At 38.7% G+C, this 24,668-nt stretch overlaps 1 protein-coding gene across 2 annotated transcripts; it reads right to left on the bottom strand.

The window, feature by feature from the left end:
• LOC100247075 (uncharacterized) lies at positions 1-23,158 on the bottom strand. 2 transcript variants are annotated; one of them, XM_010649593.3, is made up of 11 exons: positions 22,932-23,158; positions 20,869-20,936; positions 11,130-11,155; positions 4,336-4,426; positions 3,844-3,939; positions 2,469-2,537; positions 1,398-1,456; positions 1,184-1,306; positions 466-537; positions 275-380; positions 1-180 (listed from the first exon to the last, which is right to left on the bottom strand). In XM_010649593.3, the coding sequence occupies exons 1-10, from the start codon at positions 23,016-23,018 to the stop codon at positions 316-318; spliced, it is 756 nt and encodes a 251-aa protein (XP_010647895.1). In that variant the 5' UTR covers positions 23,019-23,158; the 3' UTR covers positions 1-180; positions 275-315. The 2 variants fall into 2 exon arrangements, with proteins under 2 accessions (XP_010647895.1, XP_002282581.2); XM_002282545.5 differs by having other exon boundaries at positions 1-380; positions 22,932-23,157.
• Between the last annotated feature and the right edge of the window lie 1,510 nt (positions 23,159-24,668).

The following is a 24,668-nucleotide window of genomic DNA, read 5'->3' as shown; positions in this document are numbered from 1 at the left end:
TGACATGAAGAGGCAAAATCATTACATTCAACAAGATCTATTGATCGATTCTCCTGACTACAAAAACAATTTTTTTTTTTTTTTTTGGGTGACTCCAGTTGATTGCAAATTTCACTTGCAGTGACAAAAGGCCTACAAAGAAGCAAAGCAGCAGAAGCTTTTTTCGATCGGTGATCCTGCCTTTTTTTTAACATATAAGAGAACCAATCAAGCATTGATCAAAACCCTTCTCTTGTTCATGTAACTTCTGAATTAGTTCCCTCTCAAATCTCACCTCATTATATATCCTATATATTGAGTGTTAGCCTCGGTGGATCATTGGAATTGACTGAAGTACATGTTCATAATGTATCTTGAAGGATTGAACCCACTCAGAATGACTGCAAAGAAAAAGAAGAAATTTACCTTCATCATAGTAAATCACAAACAAAGAAAAAAGCAACAGGAGTGGGATTTGGCACTTACAGATGGGAGAAAGGATTATGACACAACCAATTGGATACAGGAAGAATGTAGTCCTCTCCAAAAAGGGCAATACTGTGGTGAGAAACAGATGATCAGTATTTATATTCATTCATGAAAGTAGTCCAAGATGCTGAATTGGAAAATAAAAATTTCCCAGCCACTTCAAGAAGGAACATTAATATTTTCATTGACTTATTTTTTCCAAGATGCAAAGACAAAACACTCAGAATTGTCCACCCCCGAGTTCTTCTCACTCAAAAAGGTGAATGGACGGTAAGGATACGCTGTTGAACCAAAATAAGGTTTCCAAGACAGATCCCAAATGACTATATGAATCTTGCTTGAAAACATTTTTGTCACATCTGCTGAATCTCAGAAAAACCTGAGCTAAGCCATGCTGACCTTTTCATAGTTCAAATTGACAAACTTCAGTTGTCAGAAAACTGATTTAAGAGTATCAGCCAAGACATCATAAAACTGTTTTTTTCATCACGATGCCAATAAACCTGTCCCCAAAAACTCCAAAAAAATGAGACAACAGAAATAATCTGTTTGGCTGATTCCAATAAATGATATCCTAAGAGAATCCATCATACGAAGATTTCATCCCCTAGGATGATTGTAAGGCTTAGGCAGGAACTCACTCGTCCACCTACTCGATCTAATAATTCATATGACTACACAAAAATACATACATACACCTAAAAAACTGACTTACCATCATAACCTAAAAAGTTAAGATAATGATAGTAGGAGGTAGCCACCATGAAAAGCAAATTTGACAGCAAGACAGGAATGAAACCGTGAGCCACCAAGAGAGGTGATAGAAAATAATGTATCACTGTCACAAAACAAAGTCATTAGTAATATTCAGGTGAATGGATTGAGGTTAAAAATTTGAAGAACAGAGCACAAGTTAACGTAAAACTTACCATAAAGCAGAACAAACATTGGGAAGAAAGAGTTGCAGTGCACATCAAATGCATACAGCCTTGAACAGACCAAAATAAACACCAAATAAGGAAACCAAGCATGAACTATTTATATCAACAAAGATAACAGTTATGCCATGTATGTTTTGCGGAATCTTAACTAGTGAATGGGTATTTTATTCTCAATTATTAAATTACCATGTTTGAGGAGCACATAATTTGGAAATTGTAATTTTCTTGGATATAAAATCCTCCCAAATTACTTACTGACCCATTTCTATTCCCTTATTTCTTCATAAATAAATCTCATCTTCATAATTATAATTTGAAGAATAGTTTTGCAAATTTGCATCAACTCTCAGGCAATTCTTGAAATAACCAAACACCAAAATGAGTGTGAAAGTAGACAATCTTAATTTCTGGACATTAACAGAATATTGAAATAAGAATCTCATATCCACTTCATTTGAGGGGATCCTTTTCCACAGACATGATTCCCATTCCCAGGTTCCAGAATTTATCCCCAGAATGGTATGAATATGACATTCCCCTACAAAATTTTGGTTCCTGTCAGAATCCATCAATCTCATTCCTGTTCTAGTGTTTGGTTATCTCAGGAATTGCACAAAAATTACTACAAATTTAGAGTATAACTCTTTCAAATTATATTTATAGAAGTATATTTATTGACAAACAAATAAGGGAATAAAAATAGTCATTTAATCTTTTTCATTTTTTGTTTCATTAGCAAAGGATGGGAATAAATACACTGAGGCTGAGCTGTCCTTACACAGTTACACTTGATTGGAGAAGATCCCAGGAAATTAAAATTTCCCCAGTTATCTGTTTCCTAAACAGGTCATCTATTAATGAAAGACTCATTCTCTATTTTAAAAACCCTAAACACCCTAAAAAAAAATATGAGGAGCATCAACCAATTTTAGCTTTTTCAGAAGTTGCACACAGAGCTAGACCCATAGCTGACAACTGAAATGTAGGATGAAATTTATTTGAACTGCTAAAATTGGCATAAAATTGCTTGAGTGGGAAAGGGGAAGTTTGCTGACTTGCCATTCAACCCGTTGCTCAACTACATGACTGTTTGGAGCCTCCTCTCGAAGGTAAGCATTTGTTAGAAACCTGCATGGACATTCAGGAAAGGAATTTTGCCATCATAATGGTTAATCACTATACATCTTTTTTTTTTTTTTTGATAGGTTGGTTAATCACTATACATCTTATGCAAAGAAACTAATTGCATATCCGATCAGCTTAGTATGAGAGGGGAGAAGGAGGTTACAAGAATGTGAGGCTTCTCAAGTCAGGATTATGCCATAATATAAATTAGGATACACAGAATTAGCCAAGTTGGCTTTTTCTAAAACAGAAAGTAAAAATAAAAATAAAAAATAAAAAGGCACTAACACAGAAAAGCAAACAAAACAAAACAACATAAAAACCAGCCAATTAAGTGATATCATCAGATAGTAAAAATGCCAGGCAAAATATTGAAGATAAAACTTTTTGCCCTTATCCCTGAAACCTTTAGATTCTTGCTTTGAGATCCCTTTATCAACATCTATTCTGGAATAACATTTCTTCCAAAATCATTTTCAAAACATTTTCTCTGATTTTAAAGAGAATAAGGAAAATTTATGTGGTATTCAGGCTGGGCATGGAGAAACAAATATGAAGCTAGATCTCTCAAAAACCCACTTCAAGCCTTGTAATCTTTCAAGATTTTCTATATCCTGCTATAGCTATATCTTGGGTGAATAAGAAAGAAAGAGGTTCAAAGCTAGCTCTTTGACATTGTCTCAAAGTTGGAGTGCTCTTTTCATTGGATCCCTCACTTAGCTAAAAGTGGCAGATTTGTAAGCAAAAATGGGAGCAAAACATTGACCTCCTTTGTGGGGATTTTCTACCTCCAAAAGGAATCAATGTTATAGTTGTAATTTCTTTCTCGTATTTGATTCTTGTAGTTTTGTTACAGGGAAGGATTTCTCACCTTCCCTTCTATGTGATTATTTCTTGGCAATGAAATGTTTGTTTCTGATTAAGTAGAAACAAAAAAGCATGTGAGGACCTTCCCACACTCATTTGATTATCTTGCTCGCTTTGTTCCTTCAAAACCAAAGTGAATGATCTCTAAATTTTCAGTGGAGTGATTTTTCAAGAGAATGCCCGATACAAAGGTTTGGAAGATTTTGTACTCTTTAGTTTGGAAAGTTTGGACAGGTAAAAGAGGGCAAATAGACATAAACACGATATCTTTTTGTAGAAGAACTACTCAAATAAATATTATTACGCATTAAATGGAATTAGGTGACTCACAAAATAAAAAACAACACAGAAGCTGCTAATGTGCACAGTAGGTATTAACAAGGATCCTAAAAAAAGAGAACACTAAAAAAATATCACATTTCTCAGTAGAAGGGGCTCTTACCAACAACATGTAGCCAGAAATATTCCAGTTATTAAAAAATGGAAAAGCAATACTGATATCACTACAAAAACAGCATGTGCTGAACTATGATCATACCTGAAATAGATAAAACATTTAGATGAGATTAGACACGAGAATAGTTTATACAACTTACTGAACAAGATGGATGATAATCAAATAGTCCAAGTGCAAGATTAAAAAAAATCCAATTAGAAGGAAATTTTGAGCCATTAAATTACTTAAGTTGGAAGAAGTTAGTACATCTAAAGTACAGGAATTGACCATTTTGCATTTGCACATTAATAATCACAAATCTAGCTTTTGAAGGCACCATGGCATGGAAAGCTTTTGGAAGGATTTTCCTTGCCAAAATAGTCATTCGCTAGATGATTGATGAGCACTTGCTTTCATATGGAAAGGTTCTTGAACATCAATTTTGTCACTATTATCACTGCTACAAAACTAGCTGTAACTTGCAACTGAGAAACTTACGCAGCACAATAAGCCGAGGTTGCAACTACCAAAAGAAGACTGCAGATTACAACAAAAGCAGGATCATCACGGGCCCATTGATTCTTAGTTTCTGAGATCAAAAAGAGAAGTAAACAGATTCTCAATTTTTATCTAATGTAAGGAAGAAAATTTTAGGATCTCCATATATTCAATGATTATGCGCTCATGAAAGGTAATAAACAAATGGTCTTAAGAACACAAGCCAGTCAACAAGGTTTAAAATGAAGTTTTCCTACTCAGTTTATGCTTGACCAATCATGCAAACAACAAAACTAATCAAATCATATAAGAATCCCACCTACAAAAATCTGAACCAACTTCCTTTGAAAAAAACCATAAGAACTAACACAATCTCAGTTAACTCTTATTTTCTACAATTTTCATCAAGTGATGAATGGAAATTGGATATCGGAGTAAAACTTGAGGAACAGAGAGCATATTTTTTTAACATCAATCCAGTAGATTTACAGGTACCATTGGATACTTTACCAATAATTTGATATCAAATGTTGCAGTTTCCAATACTTTTGAAATATTTGCAGGTACTCTTCACTTTTAGCTGATTATGTTCTTGCCAAAAATGACACATTCAAGAAAACATTAAAAGACACTGAAGAAGACATAAACCATGCACATACGAAATATTCAAAGAAACACCAATAAAAGAAAAGAAAGGGAAAAAAAATTACACTAAAAAACATCATCGAGACCTTATGCCATCTAAGAAATCAAGAAAGGAACCCAAACAAGAAGGATTCAACCCAGGAAAACGGCAAAATAATTTTTTTTTTTTTAAATCCCAAAAAAAAGTGGGTTTGAGCCTAAGTAACAAAAGCTGTACCTCAAATTTACCAATTATTCCTCTTTTTCCACAAACACCAAATTAGCCAAAGAGGAGCTCCTTTCCTTAACCATGGATCAGCTCTCCTAATGAATCACCATGCCAACCTCTAAAAACCTCCAAAACCTTCAAAGCCATAATTCATGTGAGAATGCAACTCACATCCTCACAAGGTTTTTAGAGGATGTGAGTAGCATATGGAACAGTTCCAATGCTACTCACATCCTCCCTACCCACATAGTCTGCTACCAAGGCATCCTCAAAATCCAGAATCACAAACAAATCAGGGTAAAATAAACTGTTTTAAAGCCCTATACTTCCTTCACCCTCCACAAACAAAACACATTTCCTGAAGTCTCCCCAAACCTTTCTTAGAACCCCTTGTCTTAGCAGGCAGAACACCATCCCTCCCAAAGAAAGTCCTACGACTTCTCAAAGCTCTCAGTACTTTGCACTGAACTTAGAACCATGTAAGCATACATAAAAATATGGGGAGGCTACATTGATTGCTTATGAAGGGTTAAACTACAACCTTTTGAGATACAATGTTTCTCAACCCACCAGAAAATCCTCTCAATAACTGAACCCCATAGAGTCTTGGCCTTAGGCCTAACCCCAATGAGAGACCAAGATATGTTTAGAGAAGAAATCCAACTCCAAAACCCAAATTTTTTGCCTAACCTAGCAGATTCCCAATCTCAGAGACAAGAATCAACTTACTCTTCTTCATATTCACTTTCAGTAAGCAAGTTTGATAATAAATTATACTGGTAACCATAAGGGTTACAATATTTCACGTCATTAAAGTCACCTATCATTGCCATGCGACCGCTTAAACTTTGCTTTTGAAAGGTTAGTGTAATCAAGAAACCTCTACATGCTCTACTAGGAATTCAATGTTGGCTCTCTCCCGTGGTTTCCATACAACAGGTGCAACAAATAGGTATGCTTCTGCAATACTCGTTAGGGAACCAATTGCAAATTCTATCACAGGCACCATGCCTACCATGAATAGTAAGAAGAAGATCAACGATTACAAGGACAGGGGATCATCCAGATTTTTCCCAGCTGCCAAAGTGAAGGCTCTCAAGGAGTATTTAAAATCCTGGAACAAGGGGTTCTAGGTAATATGGCAGTTTGCAAGGAATGTGCTCTTGAGAGCAGTCGTTTATAGGACAAGAAGGAGAGGAGAGGGTTCAACCTCAGTGGAGCTGGAAGCAAGGGAACTAGCTTTGTAGAAGTATTGCTATTGGGCAGGTTTTGGAGGAAACATCTTGGAGGCAAAAGTCTAGGGAGTTGCAGTTAGAGGGCGTTGATAGAAATACCAAGTTGTTCCCCAAAATGGCATGATGGGGGAAAGCCTTTTAAGTTTATTCAAGGAAGAAAGTGAAGACCTAAGCAAACTTTAAGTGGGATTAATATTAATTAGAATTGAATTGGGATTGGTATTTGTTGAAGTCTAATTAAGATTAGCTAGTTATCAATGTAAATCAAATGGATGAATTGATGAATAATATTATACTTTCTTTCATTGCAAGGTTGCAACCCTCAATGGTGAGACTCCATTAATTTTCTTCTAGGAGAGACTCCTAGAAGGCCTTAGTAAGACTCTAAGGTTTTCCATCTTTTCTTCATTGTTTCTTATTTCTCTCTATTTCTTATCTTATAATTTTCTCTACCATAAAATTGATTCTTTGTTCCTCTCCTTACACCCTAAAAATAAATCCCTAGCCCACCTACACTGTTATTGAGGAGTGGAGCAACATATGCAACCATGGTTGAAAGCTACAACTTTTTTATGTAGCCATTGGTGAACATACCAAGGCTAAATGAAGAGGAGGATTGGCGATGTACTAGCATCTTCCAAACTCGTGTTGCTTGTCAAGGGAGACTTTGTACTTTGATTATTAATGGAGGTAGTTGTTCCAATCTAGCTTCAGAGGAGCTTGTTGAGAATGCTTATTTGTTAGAGCTCCCTTCAAACTTGCATTTTAGTCCAATATTTAATGTGGAAGATTTGTATATCTACCATGGCCATCACAACGATGTAAGTGAAGAGTTGGATCTTCAATTACCACCTACTCTTAGCCCACGTCCTGAGATCGAGTATGTTCTTGATGATCAACTTGTGTCCACTCGACAAGGTGGATGCCAAAAAATTTTGGTGAAATGGCGAGACAAACCACACTCTGAGAATACATGGATTACAACAACGGATTTTCAGAAGTTTAACCCCAATCTCTATGAATTGTATCAAGCATCTAACTCGTCAAAGCCGAGTTCTTTCAAGCCAGGGAGAATTGATGGGGGAAAGCCTTTTAAAGTTTATTCAAGGAAGAAAGTGAAGACCTAAGTAAACTTTAAGTAGAATTAATATTAATTAGAATTGAATTACACTTGATATTTATTGGAGTCTAATTAGGATTAGCTAGTTGAGTTATAATATAATTAGAATTTGAGTCATGATAGGTTATTAGAGTCCTAGTAAACTTTAGATGTCATAATTAGAATTAGAATCATAATAGATTATTAGAGTCATAGTAGACTTTGGATTTCTTAGAGAAGCCTATAAATAGGCTAATCAATGTAAATCAAAGGGATGAATTTGATGAATAATATTATACTTTCTTTCATTGCAAGGTTGCAACCCTCAATGGTGAGACTCCATTGATTTTCTTCTATGTGAGACTCCTAAAAAGCCTTAGTGAGACTCTAAGGTTTTCCATCTTTTCTTCATTGTTTGTTCTTTCTCTCTATTTCTTTTTTTTTATAGGCATTCTTTCTCTCTATTTCTTATCTTATAATTTTCTCTACCATCAAATTTATTCTTTGTTCCTCTCCTTACACCCTAAAAATAAAACCCTAGCCCACCTACCCTTGAGTGTAGGCAACCATCCTAGGGTTGTCCTACATCATGGCAAATATGTGAAGAATGAATCAAAATTTAGAGGTTACCGGTGAATGGGGTGTGGCTTAATGAAGACACTCAGACACAACATGAGGTTGCTAATTTTTCCAACTTTTGTTTCCATATCTGGTTAGTAAAGTCCCCATTTAGAAGGGATTACTTTTAAGTCTTTAGACAAAGTTGACTCTATGAGGTTGGAGATGCCTTTTTTTCTAAGGAGGAAACAAAAACTTCTTTTAATGGTTTATGTAGGGATAAGGCTCCTGGGCAGATGGATTCACTTTGGCCTTTAAAGGAATTCTTCAAGGTTTAGGACCTTCAAAAAAAAGAAGTCTTAACACTACTTTCTTAGTGTTGGTACCTAAGAAAATGGACAATGAAGACTTGAAGGATTGTAAGCCTATTAATTTAGTTGGAAGCCTATACAAGATTGTGGCAAAGTTTTGCCTAATAGAATGAAGAAAATAGCAAGGAAATTAGTGCCAAGGTCTCAAAATGCATTTGTGGAAGGCCAACAAATTTTGGATGTAGCTTTAATAGCAAATAAACTCATAAATTCTAGATTGAAGAGTTCAAGAGAAAGGGGTGATTTGTAAGTTGGGTATTGAAAAACCCTACAATCATGTAAATTTGAATTTCCTCTTTCTGATATGGGGTTTGGGCAAAAATGGATTCATCGGATAAGATTCTATATATTGACTATAAGATTCTTTGTAATGGTGAATGGATCTCCTTCCAAAACATTTTAGGGCTCAAGAGGATTAAGATAAGGGGATCATGTATCTGATTATCTGTTTGTTTTACTATGGAGGCCCTAAGCTGTTTTATCACTACAGTAGGGAAGAAAGGATTCATTTCTAATTTTAAATTGTTGGGATTGGGAGGAATGCAGAAGTGGGTGGTTGAAGAGGAAGATAAGAGGTGGTGGGTTCTCATTTACTCTTTGTTGATGATACGTTAGTCTTTTATACGCATCCTCTGATTATATGTTATATTTAAAGTAGAATCTTTTTTAGTTTTAAGTTGTTTCAAGGTTGATTATTAACTTGGAAAAAAGTACATTAATCATGCAAGAGAAGTCCCCAATACTGAGGAATTAGCCTCTTTTCTAGGTTGCAAGTTGGGTAAATTACCCTCCATTTTTCTAGGTCTTCCACCAAGTGCACTTATCAAATCTTCAATTGCCCAGGATGTTGTGAAGGAGAGGCTCCTTAAAAGGTTAGCACCTATAAAAATTAAAAAAAGGTTCCTTAAAAGGTTACGCTTATGGAAAGCTATTATTTTTGTCTAAAGGTGATAGATTAACACTTCTAAAGAGCACTTTATCTTGTTCTCCTGTCTGCTATATGTCCTTAATGTTACTCTAAGTGTGGTTCTATAGATTCAAAAATATTCAATGGGACTTTTTGTGGGGAAGTCATACTTTGGAGAAGAAATCTCACTTAGTTAATTGGTCAACCTTGTGTTTAGAATAAAAATGAAGTGGCTTAGGCATTAAAAGTGTTTCTTGACTCGATAAGGCTTTTATGGATAAGTGGAGTTGTACATTTGCAATATACTAGGATAAGCTTTAGAAATGGGTTAGCTTGGGCAAACTAGATGAGGAGAGAGGGTGGTGTTCTACTGAGGGGAGGAAAGGATATGGAGTTGAGCTAGGAAAACAATTAAAAAAGGATGGGTGATATTTCAAGCAAGACCTAGCTTTGAGGTGGGTAGGGTTAAGGGAGTGAGGTTTTGGTATGACTTGTGGTGAAATGGAGTTGTTTTAAGGGACTCTTATTGCATTATGCTCCATTGCAAGGTCAGAAGATGCCTGGGTTGCCAATATTTAGGAGGTTGTGGCAGATGGTGGGTATTGGAACTCTTATTTTTTAAGGAATTTACATGAATCAAAGCTAGCTGTTATGGAGTCTTTACTACAAGAAATTCAAGTGGTGATGACTAGTGGATAGGATGATAAGTTGCTGCAGAAAGGCACTAAGAATGGGAATTTTCCCTATCAAATCTTTCTTTAGCTCTTTGAAAGTGACTTAGAGTTCCTTTCCCAGTAAAAGGAGTATGGTGTCCAAGGACCCCCACAAAAGTGAGTTTTTTGCATGGGAGGCTGCTTGGATGAGATATTGATATTGGATCAATTGAAAAGCAGAGTAAGATCTCTAACTAGCCATGTCGCTTGTGTAGAAGCAATGAGGAATCAGTCTACAATAACCCTTTTATTGTGGCATAGCAGAAAGTTTATGACAACTGGTCTTTAAGCTTTTTAGTCTCTTTGGTGCTGCCAAGGTTGATAAAATGAGGAGTGTTCTCTTCAATCCTTAAAGGTTGTTTGGGAGTTGCCAAGCTTTTTATTCATTCCCTTGTTCTTTGGTCTAGAGGTTGTTTGGGAGTTGACTATTTTTTTCTATTTATTGTATGGTCAACTAAAAGTTTCTAGTTTGTTTCTAACCTTTTGACCCCCTTTGTATGCTCCCAATGTTCCAAGGATGTGCCTCCCTTTTTTGATTGGCAGTTGTCAATATATTCTCCCTATTTGCGGATTAAAAAAGAAAACAACCACAAAAGACGGCTTCTTTGGGGGGAAAAAAACCAAACAAACAATTTTACAAGTTACAGCTAAATAAAAAGATATTATGGTAATAACAACAAGATTTCAGGTTGAAGCACTTAATAACAAATGGCTTCTAGTAGGAAACAGAGTTATTATTTCTGCTAGGATGTTTTCTATCTATGTTCTTTCCATACAAAAGAAGCAAGGAACAAATTTATTTCTGCATAGAAATCCAGCTATCCACATGGAGGGTACAATCACTAGTTATACTATTCCAGCAGGCCAACTATGCATATTAAAGGAAGAGTTAGGATAAAAAAAATTATGGCTCCTTGAAATAACAAATAATTCAAACATAACAGCTAAATAAAAATGCATAGGCTGCTAACATCATAATTTGATATTGATGCACTTTAAGATTCATCAAAATTTTGGAGATCACAGGTGAATGGCTCAGTAGTAGGATGCAGACTTACGTTTGTGGTACTTAGTGTGCTGATAGCTGCATCCATTAGAGTTCCACATGCAAAATGGAGCATAAATATAATTAGGAAATTGCATCATAACAAACATAAAGGACTCTTTATGAGCTTAAAGAAGAGAATAGTATCATGATTTATTAGTAGCAAAAAGGCAGATAGAAAATTAAGAACTCATTTTTAGGGGTAGCAGGGTTGCCAGGGGAAAGAAGAATATGAATGCTCTCTTCATTTGGCCTCATTCTTGATCAATCAGCCACATAATATGAAAAAACAGTAAGATGATGATTTTATGGTTATTACAAAACCTCTCCCAAGATTCTGGTCATAGAAATAACCACCTTCGCTTTTGTGGGTATCAGAGAAAGAATTCTTCCACACTAACCTTTGCCTATTTATTACATTCCCACCCTCCTTCCCTCATATCCTCACTTGTCCAATTATGGAATCATCTCATCTGTGAGTCTTGTATTCAAAATGTGGGCCACCTAGCACTACAATTAAGCACATGGCACTCATACAAGAGAGCGAAACCTATCATTTTGCAGGCCTCACCTAGATGAACATGTAGAACAGAAAAGGAATATGATTAAATACATTCCAAGTGATTAATCAGTAAAAAAATAAGATTAAAAGCATTTCAAGTGATTAATCGGTAAAAGAATATGATTAAATGCATTCCAAGTGATTAATCAGTACAGTTTTCTCATTTCTTCAAATTTTCAAACATCTCACGAAATGGGTAAAATTGGATGTCCTAGTGTTGTCCCCAACATCCTGAATCTTGACTACAGATCTCTTAAAAGATATCTGCTAATTGGCCAGTCACAGTTCACTGCTTGCAAGACACGTTAATGCAATACAATAAGGTGTTTAGTTCATTCAAAAGCACCTACTAAAGATTTTTTTCTTTTTTTTAGTAATTGAACATTCTTCATTAAACTTGGAATTTTATGCATCCATGAAATTGAACACAGATGATAAAACCATGGCTGCTTTCTCGGAGGGGAGAGGAGTTTCGAAAGGTGGAAAGTGTTGGTTTGCAGTGGAATCTAAGACGTTCAAAATCTCCATTGAAGAGGTCCAAGGTAAACAGAGAGGGATTATTTTGGAAAGGAGCAAAGGCTTTTCCTCGTGGATAAGATTTGGAGAAAAGAGCTTATGTTATCTATTGGAAGGTGTGGAAGATTGGTGTAGAGGAGAGTCAAGCTCGAGGTGTTTAAAAGTTTGGGAAGAAGGAGGAAGAAAGTTTAGGCTGGAGTATCGTTCAAATGAAGCTGGTAGGTTTTCACTTTGCTCGGTGAGAGATTTGGAAGCTAAGAGGTTTTGTCTCGTTTTTCCAGAAGGAAAAGGCTTAGTAGGGGGGTGGTTTCTATTGGCTCAAAAGTTAAGGGCCCTTGGATTTTCCACTTCAGCTTTGAGCAAAGGTGATTTGGGTACTTCCAACTCTGAAAATGATGGATATAGTGTCAAAGGGAAAGAGAAAGGGAAAACAGTGTATGCAGAAGTCGCAAGAGTGAAGACAGGGGAATTAGGGGATTCTTTATGGGTGCATGTAGGGGACCGTGACCTGCTCAGTAGGGAAGAGTAGCTAAGTCGTTGCCTGGTAGGATGCTTTGGAGACAGTTTTGAGTTTGTTCCTCCTTTGTCTTTCTTGAAGGAGTGGGCGTTTAAAAGGTGGTTTCTCAAGGGAGGTTTAAAAATTTCCAGGTTGGGTGGGGCCCTTGTGTTGTTCGAATTTGAAAATAAATGTGAAGCTGATTTGGTGTTTTTAAGGGGCAGCAAATGTATTAAGGAGAGAGAGTTTCTCCTGTAGAAATGGGGACCTGAAGTGGGGTGTTTTAGGAATGGGAGTCATGCCAAGGAAGCTTGGGTGAAGGTTGTAGGACTTCCACTTCACCTTTGGAGTAGAGAGGTGTTCAAGAGAATTGGAGAGAGCTCTGGGGGTTTCATAGCTGTTGATGAGGAAACAACTTTCTTCTCACAGTTGCAATGGGCTCGTATCTTGGTGAGAGCCTCTGGGAAGAATAGGTCAAGTTCTTTGCAGGTGGTAGCCAGGAATTTTTGTTGGGCGGTTAGTCTGTGGTGGGAAACCCCCCCTTGGGTTTCTCAAGTAGTGGCAAGGTTCGCTTGGCATAAATATGAGGGGCGGGAGGTCAGGGATAAAGGTGGGGATGATGCACGCGCTGGTGTTAGCGTGCGGGATTTTCAAATTGGAATTCAGTCTTGGGGGACAAATGAGCAGGTTGAGTGTGGCAGAAGGCATAGGGTTGCAGTGGATGCAGAGGGCAGGCTAGCTAGTGCAGCTGAGCTGGACTCAACCGTGAGTGGGCTTGGGCCTAGAAAAGCAGGTTGGGAGGCTTACAAAGAAAGAGGCTATATGGGCTTAAGTGGTGGAGTCGAATGGGCCAAAGGCCCAATTCTTGTCAGTCCAGCAAAGGCGGGCCCGGGTGATAGCTCATCGAGGCCTCTTAGGCCCACTTTTAATAAGGCATTCACGAGCATATTGGGGAGTCCTTCCTCTTCTAGGGCTCCTTCTGATCTCATGGGGGGTGCTGTGGGGATGGAAATGGAGCTCCTAGCCGTTGAAGATGTCGTCGTCGGGTAGTCGCTGTCTAGTCGTCTAAAGTTCACCGACGAGGCTTTGTTGGAGAAGGCTTCCAGGTATTCCGTTGTTCCCAAAATCTCTTCTTTTTCTTTGGGGCTTCAAGGTTCCTCTTCTTTTTCTCCTCTCTGGGGGCACGACAAAGCTTTAGTGGTGTCGGAGGGGGTTTCTAGTGGAGCGGAAGGGGCAATGGGCCGAATTCCGCTGTGTGTAGTGCTGATTGAAGATGTTTCGGTTCTCAGTGGCTGGAATGAGCCTCCTTGGGGTTTGGTTGACATTGTGAGTGCGAATGAGCTAGCACTTGTCCCGGTTGGGTCGGAATATGCAAGTCCTTTTGAAAAAATGATTGACTGTCACCTGGAAGAGGGGGGGCGAGATGAAGGGTGGAGCTTAATGTCACAGGATGTTTCAAATGACCCTCCCCATGGGCTTATATAGGAGGAGGGAAGCTTCTGGAGACTCCTGGAGTCATCTACACTAAGTCATTGGTGGGAAGAGTGTGGAAGGTTCTAGAAATGCCTAGAGATGTCCACACATTTCTACACTATGGTGGAAGGCATGGGAGGAGTCCAAAGCTTTCTAGAGAAATCTAGAAGTCTCTTGAATATTCTAGAATAGTGTAGGACATTCTAGAAGTCTCTTGAATATTCTAGAATAGTGTAGGACATTCTAGAATATTCATGAATTGTAAGGAACCCTCCAAGGTTCTAGAGAGTTCCATTGGTGCCTATAAATAGGTGAGGGCCTCATTTGGCCAAGGCACCAAGCAAGTGAGCATCCAAGCACTTGTAAAGGTTTCCTTGAGTTAGTGAAAGCTTCCATTCTTTCAAGAGTTGCCTACCAAGCTTCTTAAGCTTTTAAGTCGCGAGTGTCTTAGCCGAGCAAGCTAAGCATTGGGGAGCAAGGCTGACTTAGCAAGATCAAGCGTCTTGGCTTGTCTAAGTGCCGCACGAGCTTAGTGAACGACTAAGTCCGTGACAAGTGGTATCAGAGCGCGGTTACGAGGTGGGCATAGCAAAGGAAGCATGTCGGGTTCCAACGTGGAGGAGACTAGTGAGCAAACCCGTGGGAGGGAGACCGAGCCTACTGCACGGGGCAGGGGCAGGAAGGATAAGTCTCGTGACGCCTTAGCCAACATGGAGGCAAGGTTAGCCAAGGTGGAGCTAGCCATGGCAGACACTCGGGAAGGGTTGGACTTGATCGAGCAAGGCATGGAGAAGGGCTTAGAGGATCTAAGGGAGCAGATCCAAGACCTTCGCGAGGGGGTGCTAATCTCACAGGTTCAATCAGTGTCGCACGAGGAGTTTGTGTCCTTCCAAGGAAAGGCCTTAAGCATGCTTGCTAGCATGGAGTCAAGGATGGAGGCCTTGGCTGCGCGCATGGAGGCCCGAGACCAGGAGGTGAGGCAGGAGTTGGTCATCTACAAGGCTGTTGTGTCGGCACGGGTCATGGCCACACAGGAGGCATCTAGGGTGGAGGTGCCGAAGCCACATAGGTTTAGTGGCAATCGGGATGCCAAGGAGTTGGATAACTTCTTATGGTATATGGAGCGATACTTTGAGGCTATCGCATTGACGGATGAGGCGGCTAAGGTAAGAACTGCCACTCTCTACCTTACTGACACAGCTACTCTATGGTGGCGTCGAAGGTTTGCCGATATGGAGAAAGGCATTTGCACCATAGAGACATGGGAGGATTTTAAGAGGGAGATCAAAAAGCAGTTCTACCCCGAGGACGTGGCTTACCTGGCTAGGAAAAACATGCGGCGTCTTAAGCACACAGGCTCAATACGCGACTACGTCAAGGAATTCTCTTCGCTCATGCTTGAGATTCCTAACATGACTCAGGAGGAGCTGCTATTCAACTTCATGGATAACCTGCAAGGGTGGGCCGAGCAGGAATTAAGGCGCCGAGGTGTTCAAGACTTAGCCACTGCTATAGGCAGTAGCAGAATCTTTAACGGATTATAAGAGGGGAGACTCCTCCAAGGTCGAGTCTTTGGAGGATAGCCACGCCATGGGTGGGGGAAACGAGGTTCCAAGGGACCACAATGCTCCTAAAAAGGGATCAGGCAAGACGTCTAACGTCCGGGAAGGAAGGGATAAGGCGGAAAGGAAGGAGTTTACGCCTAAAATCAAATGCTTCCTATGTGACGGACCACATTGGGCATGGGATTGTCCAAAGAGGAAGGCGCTCAGTGCCATGATCGAGGAGAGGGAGCAGGAGGACGAAGCACATATGGGCTCAATGCAGCTACTAGGTGCCCTCCAATTCAACCCGAAGCCTAGTACGCCTGAGACCTCCTTACTAGCAGGGGTGCAAGTAAAGGAGGAAAAAGGGGAGCGAGCTGAGGTAGCCCGCACACACATGGAAGAGGTCACCAAGGGAAAGGTGAACTCAATGGGTAAGAGGAAGCAGCACTCTAAGCGTCGGAAGCGCACGGGTCTGCATCCATCTGCGGCCTCACGGGAGAAGGAGGTGAAGAATATCCTAGCTGAACGGATCACTAGGAGACAAGGGGTCCCTCCTGTGGTAGAGTACCTAGTCCGATGGAAAGGACTACCTAAGAGGCGAGTAAGCTGGGAACATGCGGATGCCTTGAGAAAATTCTGGAAACACATCGAGAGGTTTCAGAACGAGGCAACGACGAGGACGTCGACGGCATCGGTGGGGGAGAGTGTCACAGGATGTTTCAAATGACCCTCCCCATGGGCTTATATAGGAGGAGGGAAGCTTCTGGAGACTCCTGGAGCCATCTACACTAAGTCATTGGTGGGAAGAGTGTGGAAGGTTCTAGAAATGCCTAGAGATGTCCACACATTTCTACACTATGGTGGAAGGCATGGGAGGAGTCCAAAGCTTTCTAGAGAAATCTAGAAGTCTCTTGAATATTCTAGAATAGTGTAGGACATTCTAGAAGTCTCTTGAATATTCTAGAATAGTGTAGGACATTCTAGAATATTCATGAATTGTAAGGAACCCTCCAAGGTTCTAGAGAGTTCCATTGGTGCCTATAAATAGGTGAGGGCCTCATTTGGCCAAGGCACCAAGCAAGTGAGCATCCAAGCACTTGTAAAGGTTTCCTTGAGTTAGTGAAAGCTTCCATTCTTTCAAGAGTTGCCTACCAAGCTTCTTAAGTTTTTAAGTCGCGAGTGTCTTAGCCGAGCAAGCTAAGCATTGGGGAGCAAGGCTGACTTAGCAAGATCAAGCGCCTTGGCTTGTCTAAGTGCCGCATGAGCTTAGTGAACGACTAAGTCCGTGACATTAAGCTATCTTGCAAAGTTCAGTTGTTGCCTGGGTATGCCGACGAAAGGTTTTAAAGAGGAAATTTTGTACCTCTTAAGGAGGATGAAGGAGAGAATTGATCAAAAGGGGCAGACAACTGAGATGAAGGGCTTATTGCTTCAATGAGGAGATTTTCAAAAGTGGTAAAGGATTTGGAGTTAAGGGATTTTCCTTTGAAGGAGGGCCCTTTTACCTGGATAGGCGGTTTGAATAACCAGGCCCAACTGACCGGTTTTTAATGACAGACAACTGGGATAGCCTTGTCAATGGGGCTGTGCAGGGAGTTCTTCCTAGATCAGTCTCTGATCACTTCCCCGTTCTCCTAGAAGGAGGAGGATTGAAGAGGGGACCTTCCCCTTTCAGATTTGAGAATATGCGGTTGAAAGAGGAAGGTTTCAGACATAAAATGAAGACGTGGTGGGGGAGTTTAAATTTTACAGAGACATCCAGCTTTATTTTAGATGCAAAATTGAGAGACTTAAAAAATATTTTGAAGAATTGGAATAAAGAAGAGTTTGGTCTCATTGAGACTAAAAAGGGAGAAGCTCTCAGGCAGGTTGTGTACTGGGATGAAAAGGAAAAATGTTCAGCTTTAATTTGGAAGAGTGTGAAGCAAGAAAAGAGGTTAGGGAGTCTTATAAGTCTTGGGTGTTGAGGGAAGAAATCTCCTAGAGACAGAAGTCTAAGGAGTTGTGGCTGAAGGAGGAGGGCAATAATACCAGATTTTTTCATAGGATGGCAAACGCTCATAGTAGAAGAAACTGGTTGTCCAAGTTGAAAGTAAATGGTTGTTGGCATTCAAAGGACAACAATTTAAAAAATAGTGTGGTGGGGGCGTTTCAAAAGCTGTATTCAGAAGAAGAGGGGTGGCGCCCTTGTATCGACGGGCTGTCTTTTATGGGGTTAGTCAACAGTGAGGCTGAGGGGTTGGAGATTCTTTCTTCAGAAGAAGAGGTGTTTGTAGCTCTCTCAAATCTAGGCAAGGACAAAGCCCCTGAGCCAAATGGATTTACCATGGCTTTTTGGCTTTTTGGCTTTTTTGTTGGGATGTGGTGAAGGTTGAGATTATGGGTTTTTTTAGAGAATTTCATGAAAGGGGCAGATTTGTAAAGTCTTTAAATCCTACCTTCCTAGTTTTAGTCCTAAAGAAGGGAGGTGTAAAAGATTTGAAAGATTTCAGGCCGATTAGCCTTGTGGAAAGCCTTTACAAGTTGTTGGCCAAGGTGTTGGCAAATAGAATTAAGAAGGTTATGGGGAAAGTGATTTCGGAGCCCCAAAATGCCTTTGTGGAGGGTAGACAAATTCTAGATGCAATTTTGATCGCAAATGAGGTTGTGGATTCTAGGTTGAAAAGCAATCAAGGGGGTGTGCTGTGCAAGTTGGATATAGAGAAGGCCTATGATCATGTCAGCTAGAAATTCTTGTTGGCAATGCTTAAAAAAATGGGCTTTGGGGAGAGATGGATTAAGTGGATAGAATGGTGTACCTCTACTGTGAGATTTTTTGTTCTTATAAATGGCTCTCCTTCCGGTTCTTTCCAAAGTTTGAGGGGTTTGAGACAAGGAGACCCCCTCTCCCCTTATCTGTTTGTGATAGCCATGGAGGTGTTTAGTTGTTTATTGAGAAGAACTATTAGTAGGGGTTTTTTATCAGGATGGAGGGTGAGAGGCCGGAGAGGTGAGGGGATACTAATCTCACACTTGTTATTTGCGGATGACACTTTGGTGTTTTGTGAGGAGTCTCATGATCAGTTGACATATCTAAGTTGGCTTCTCATGTGGTTTGAGGCTTACTTAGGGTTGAGAGTTAATTTGGAGAAAAGCGAGCTAATCCCGGTGAGGAAGGTGCATGATATAGAGGATTTGACCTTGGAGTTAGGTTGTAAAGTGGGTGGTCTCCCATCCTGTTATTTGGGTCTGCCTTTGGGGGGCCCCTTCAAATCAGAGGTGGTTTGGGATGGAGTTGAAGAGAGGTTTCGAAAAAGGCTTGCAATGTGGAAGAGACAGTATATATCAAAAGGAGAAAAACTTGCTCTAATCTGGAGCACTCTCTCTAGCATGCCTATTTACTTCATGTCTCTCTTTTATTTTCCCATAAAAGTAAGGTTGAGATTGGAGAAGATTCAAAGGGATTTTCTGTGGAGTGGGGGAGCTCTTGTGCAGAGGTCACATCTTGTTAGGTGGAACTTGGTTTGTTTGGAAAGAAAGAAAGGTGGTTTGGGTGTGAGAAACTTAGCTTTGATGAATAAAGCTCTCTTAAGTAAGTGGAATTGGTGTTTTGCCATTAAAAGCGAGGCTTTGTGGAAGCAAGTCATCAGTCACAAATATGGTGAAGAAGAGGGGGGATGGTGCACTCGGGCCGTAAGTGAGAGGTATGGTGTCAGACTTTGGAAAGCAATTAGAAAAGAGTGGTTGTATCTGAATAGCAGTTTAGCCTACCGAGTGGGTTGTGGAAGGAGAGTGAGATTCTGGAAGGACAAGAGGTGTGGAGATGAGCCTCTTTGTGAGTCATTCTCTTCTTTATTTGTCATCTCCTTGGCTAAAGATGTTTGGGTATCGGATGTTTGGAGCTCAGACGGTGTTGGGGATGGTTGGACCCTTAGTTTCTCAAGGGCATTTAATGATTGAGAGATTGAGATGGTGGAGCGTTTTATGCTTAAGATCCAAGCCTTTAGGGTGCAAAGGGAGAATGATGATAAAGTGGTGTGAACAGCATCTAAGAGTGGAGCTTTCTCAGTCAAGTCACTTTATTCTATTCTGGAGCCCGGAGGTTCTTCTTTGTTCCCTTGTGGTAGTATTTGGAGGGTGAATGTGCCTCCTAAGGTAGCATTCTTTGCTTGGGAGGCTTCTTGGGGTAATCTTAACTTTGGAGCAACTCTAGAGGAGAGGGTACTATTTGGCAAATAGGTGTTTTCTATGCCTTTGTAAAGTAGAAAGGGTGGACACCTTTTACTTCATTGTGTAAAGACGCGGGCCTTATGGAATCTTCTTTTCTCCCTCTTTGGTGTGGCTTAGGTTCTCTCTGGTTCAGTGAAGGAAACTCTCCTTGGGTGACATGGAGCGTTTGTGGGGAAAACCTGTAAAAAGACTTGACAAATGGCCCCCTTATGTATATTTTGGTTAGTCTAAAAGGAAAGGAATTTGTTAGCTTTTGGGAATGAAGAGTTTTCGCTTCAAAGACTGAAATATTTTTTTGTATGTAATCTTTGGTCCTGGATTAGGGTGTTTATAGTTTTGAGCCCTTCTTCTCTTGTTAGCTTTTTTGAGTGGCTAGGCTCTAAGTAAGGGTAGGTGATGTGTTGTTTATTTCCTCCTCCCTTGGTTTCGAGCCTTTGGACTGTTTTTGTATACTCCCTGTATACTTAGAGGGCACTATTTTGGTGCTTTCTCTTTCTGTTTAACATAATTCCCTTTATCTATCAAAAAAAGAAAATTGAACACGGATGATACTGCATTTGACATATGACAGATATTGGGACGTGCTAAAACTTGTGAATTCCATATTTTGGGCATCACTACATAGATATGTTTAACAAAATTTAATCCCAAATGTGTTCACCACCATTGTTTGAAAGTAAGCCAATCTATTTGATGTTCTAACCTGATAAGATCTGTGCTAACCCTGTTTTTATTCCAACCAGAATTGGCCTCGATGTTTGTTTGTATAATAATCAAGGGAGACTTGCAAGATGATAAATTTAATTTTGTAACAACAAAGGGGACTCAGCTATTTTCCAAACTTTATCCTGATACATTTACTCTGACTCTGTATGAAAAAGTTTCTGGCTCTAGTTCTGTAAACAAAAACTGCATGCATGAAGAAGAATTTAAAAGGGTGAATACGTACACAACTTTCGGTGAGGTGCATAGGTGAAGCATTTGCCAGAAAGTATATTCAATATCCATTTGTTGCCACTACAATGGATCAAAGAATAGAAGATGAAAAGAAAAACGTAAGCCAAGATAAAATGCATCTCATAAAAATGTGAGAATAATAACAAGCAGTATATTTCTTTGATTAAGACTCCAATGCTCTAATTGAGAAATGCTCAATGCCTATTAACAAAAGTAATCTTCATTAGCATATGTTCAATCCATCCATACAGCCTTCTGCTACAAACATGATAACTAGGATATCAAAATAATAGCCAGTCAGGGGGTAATCACAAAGTAAGAAACAGGAAAGACTTCAAGGAACAGGAGATTTAGACATAGAAGTTTTGATTACAAGGACACTCCAAAATCCATAGCAAATCATAGATAATAAGATATCTCCAATGTATTTAAAAAAAAAAAACGATACTAAGAAGCCATCTGCATATTTGTCATAGCAATCAGAGACGTCTAAAAGCATTTATCAAATCCACCAGCTCTCTACTATTGTACCTGAAACTAGCAATCAAGCCAGCTCCATCCTGTTCAAGGCTTCAAAAAATGCTAACAACTATGCTAAAGCTTTTCTAATTAGCCAAAACATTTAGACCAACATAATCACAGAGTAAAAATCAAAGGATCAACTTTGATCCTAAAACTAGAATAATAGGATAACTCTATGCACATGCTTTTGTTTTTGAGTCCACATTATAACTAACGGTACTGATTGATTCACCCTGTTTTTAAGTGCAAAAGGAAAATGCAGAATGCATATGGCACTTTCTACCCAGATGGAATTGTAATTAGTTGCAATTGGTTAACATTATAAAAGTAATGAGTAACACATTTTATGGGCCATAACCAACCCCATTATTCTAGTCTCTCCAAGTCCAGAATTCACAACGATGCCAATGTCCCCTCACTACAACCCTCCCCATGTTAGGCACTGGACGCCTTTTTTCTTTTCTTGTCATAAAATTTAAGAAAACCAGAAAGATGAGTAACATTGAACACATTAAGGAAATACCTATCAAAAAAAAATTGAATGCATTAAGGAAAATTTGGGGAGAATTTAAGTAAATGAGAAACAAATTAAAGAGGTGAAAAGGATGAACAGAATCGGTTAGGAAAAAAAATGCTAAGTTGGGCTTTAAATGAAATGAACAAGTTGTATGCAAAGCCAAGAAAGTTAGGTACTTTGAATTGACTAGAATGTATGGAAATTTAACAATGACAAAGCAAATCAATTGTACCAAAAGATTGGGAATTAATACTATGGGTAAACTGAAATGTTAAAAGAGAACAAGTGACTGCTCCCCCAAATTCATGCAGGTCAAGATCAGAGGAAGAAGGCATTAAAATCCAGAGTTGGAGATCATCAGAAAATGAATCCAGTTGGTAAGAAAAACTTCAAGCCTTCACACAGTAATGGTTTTCAAGCTCAAATGTCTGGAAAAAAATAATTTTGGCACTAACCCAACAACTTTATGGACATGATAAATTGATTTAAAAGACTGTAGACAAAGTTCTGTGAATTATTAATACCCCTGAGTGCTCAAAGCAAGAACTCGTGCCATAGGGTCCTGAGTTACAGAATTTATCAACAGCTTAATCCTTAACCTAAATCACAAAAATAATAACATTCTGCAACTCCACCAACCTGATCTCACTAAAGCAATTACAAAACACCCATTTCAATACCCAATTCTCGGATCCCAAACAGCGACGTAACCTAATAATCCTCAAATCTACATTAAACCCGCATCAAAACAATCCACCGTCCAAAATTTACACCCTCAAAGGATAAAACCCACACCTAAAACACTTCTCCCACTATAAAAAGGAAAAAAAAACAAAAAACAAAACAAATCATCCAAAATTCTAACTCCCAAAGAGAAACGAAAAGGATTCTCATACCATTGCAGATATACATGGGTATGATATCATTAATTCTGTAAATTTTTCAGTGAAGTTATTGTTTCAGTTCAGATCCATGGACATGAATAGCACGTGTATGGATATAGAGAGAAAGGGAACCTTGATTATTCGGCGGAGGTACTGGAGGAACATAGGATTGGGGCGAGAGTTGGAAGGAGAACGTCCTTTGGAGACTGTGGGCAGCATCTTGGTTCTTCTACAACCCACGATCTGACACTGATTCTACACTTCTCTCTCGACCTCGGCACCAATCCAAGCGTTGTCAAGGGTGAAGCCGAACACAACGACGACAACAAAAAAACAGGTGCAATGAGCTGGGGCGAGTTGACTGAGTTGGGCTCAAGCTTTAACACATTTGGGTTGGGCCGTGGACTTGGGCCTGCTTCAATTCCTTAAATTTCCCAAAAGGATCCTTAAATAAGTGAGATGGGTAACGATCATGGTTGTTGCAAGTTGCAAGCACTGTGGACATGGTTGCTTGCTCCCCTCCTTTTTATATTTTTGTTTTTATTTATTTTTTATATTTTAATTTGAAGTAGGTTAGAAAATGGGATGGATGAGAAGGGAGAAAAGAAAGCCAAGAATGAGAAGAAAATGGGGAATATGAGGAAGAGGAAGGGTTAAGAGTGTGAGATGAGGTACATGAGAAACCACACTTGCATAGGTTAGAATTTCCAAATTCAATAAATAAACCACTCAATAAAAAAGAAAATAAATTTATTTATATATCAAATGAGAAATAATAAATAAAGCAAAAAAAGTGTTTAAATTAGTTTTTAAATAAATTTATTGCTACTTTTTTAAAAGAATTTATTTTAAAAAAAAATTAATTTTAAAAAAAAATCCTTCTTTTAGTTTTTTTAAAAATTTTAAAATATTTATGTAACATTTGTAATGGATTCACACCTAATTTTTTTTATTTCCTAACAGTGATTCTATGAAGTATTTTTAACTTTAAAAAATGAGGTATTTGACAAAATCTAATAAACATTTTTAAAAATCTGAAAAATAAGAGTTTGTTTGGTTATAATTTTAGGAAACATTTTAAACTTTCTAACATTTGAAAATTATTAACAATAAAAATACTTTATAAAAATTGGATTTATCGTATCTCCCTTCAAAACCTACTCCATATTCCTTCGCATTTTTATTCTGTGAAATTTAGAAAAAACATGCTAATCCTTAGTTCCACAATCTTGAAATGCTCTAAAAAAAAAAAAAACTTTTTACTCCATAAATTAACTACTTCTCCATGCAAAATTATTATTTAAAAAATATATGCAACCCTAGATAGGGCCTCTACTAGATTGTTAATTCAAGTAAAACTAGGTCTTCTTGTGAAATTGAACAAGTTGAAAATTGTATAAGAAAAGAGAATTATTGTTTTTTTTTATAAAATTTTGAGAAAAATGAAATTAATTTCAAGTCTGCTTTAAAGAAAGCTCTTAGGAGGCTTGTTTGTTGAGATTTATGAATTTTGAAATGAGAACATGTTACGGTAAAGTTAGGGATGACAATGGAGCGGGTTTAGGATAGGTCGCCCTCATTCTAATCTTGTCTCATTTATTTAAAATAATTATCATTTTCATCCCATTAAAAAAATTAAGCAAGGCAGGTTTTGGAACAAGTCGCCCTCATTTCAACCCCGGTCTCATTTATTCAAAATAATTCTCATCCAAATTCCATTAAAATAAATAAATAAATAAGCGAGGTGGGGTGGATTTGGGGCGGGTCGTCCCTTTCCAACCTCATCCTGTTTATTCAAAATAATTCTCATCTTCGTCCCATACCCGTTCCATTTGACCATTTTTTTGAAAAAATTTTAAAATTTTTTAA

This window comes from Vitis vinifera, chromosome 3 (assembly GCF_030704535.1).
Source record: "Vitis vinifera cultivar Pinot Noir 40024 chromosome 3, ASM3070453v1".
Classification (NCBI taxonomy): Eukaryota; Viridiplantae; Streptophyta; class Magnoliopsida; order Vitales; family Vitaceae; genus Vitis; species Vitis vinifera.
The sequence above is the reverse complement of the archived record's forward strand: the minus strand, read 5'-3'. Positions and strand labels throughout refer to the sequence as shown.

What these genes read in the sequence shown, in the direction of transcription:
- LOC100247075 (XM_010649593.3), bottom strand. Translation starts at nt 23,018, where the DNA reads ATGCTGCCCACAGTCTCCAAAGGACGTTCTCCTTCCAACTCTCGCCCC. An exon ending in TGCACCTCACCGAAAGTTGT is followed by an intron (nt 11,156 to 20,868) that starts GTACGTATTCAC and finishes TAATGGATGCAG; the next exon opens with CTATCAGCACACTAAGTACC. An exon ending in GTTGAGCAACGGGTTGAATG is followed by an intron (nt 1,457 to 2,468) that starts GCAAGTCAGCAA and finishes GGTCTGTTCAAG; the next exon opens with GCTGTATGCATTTGATGTGC.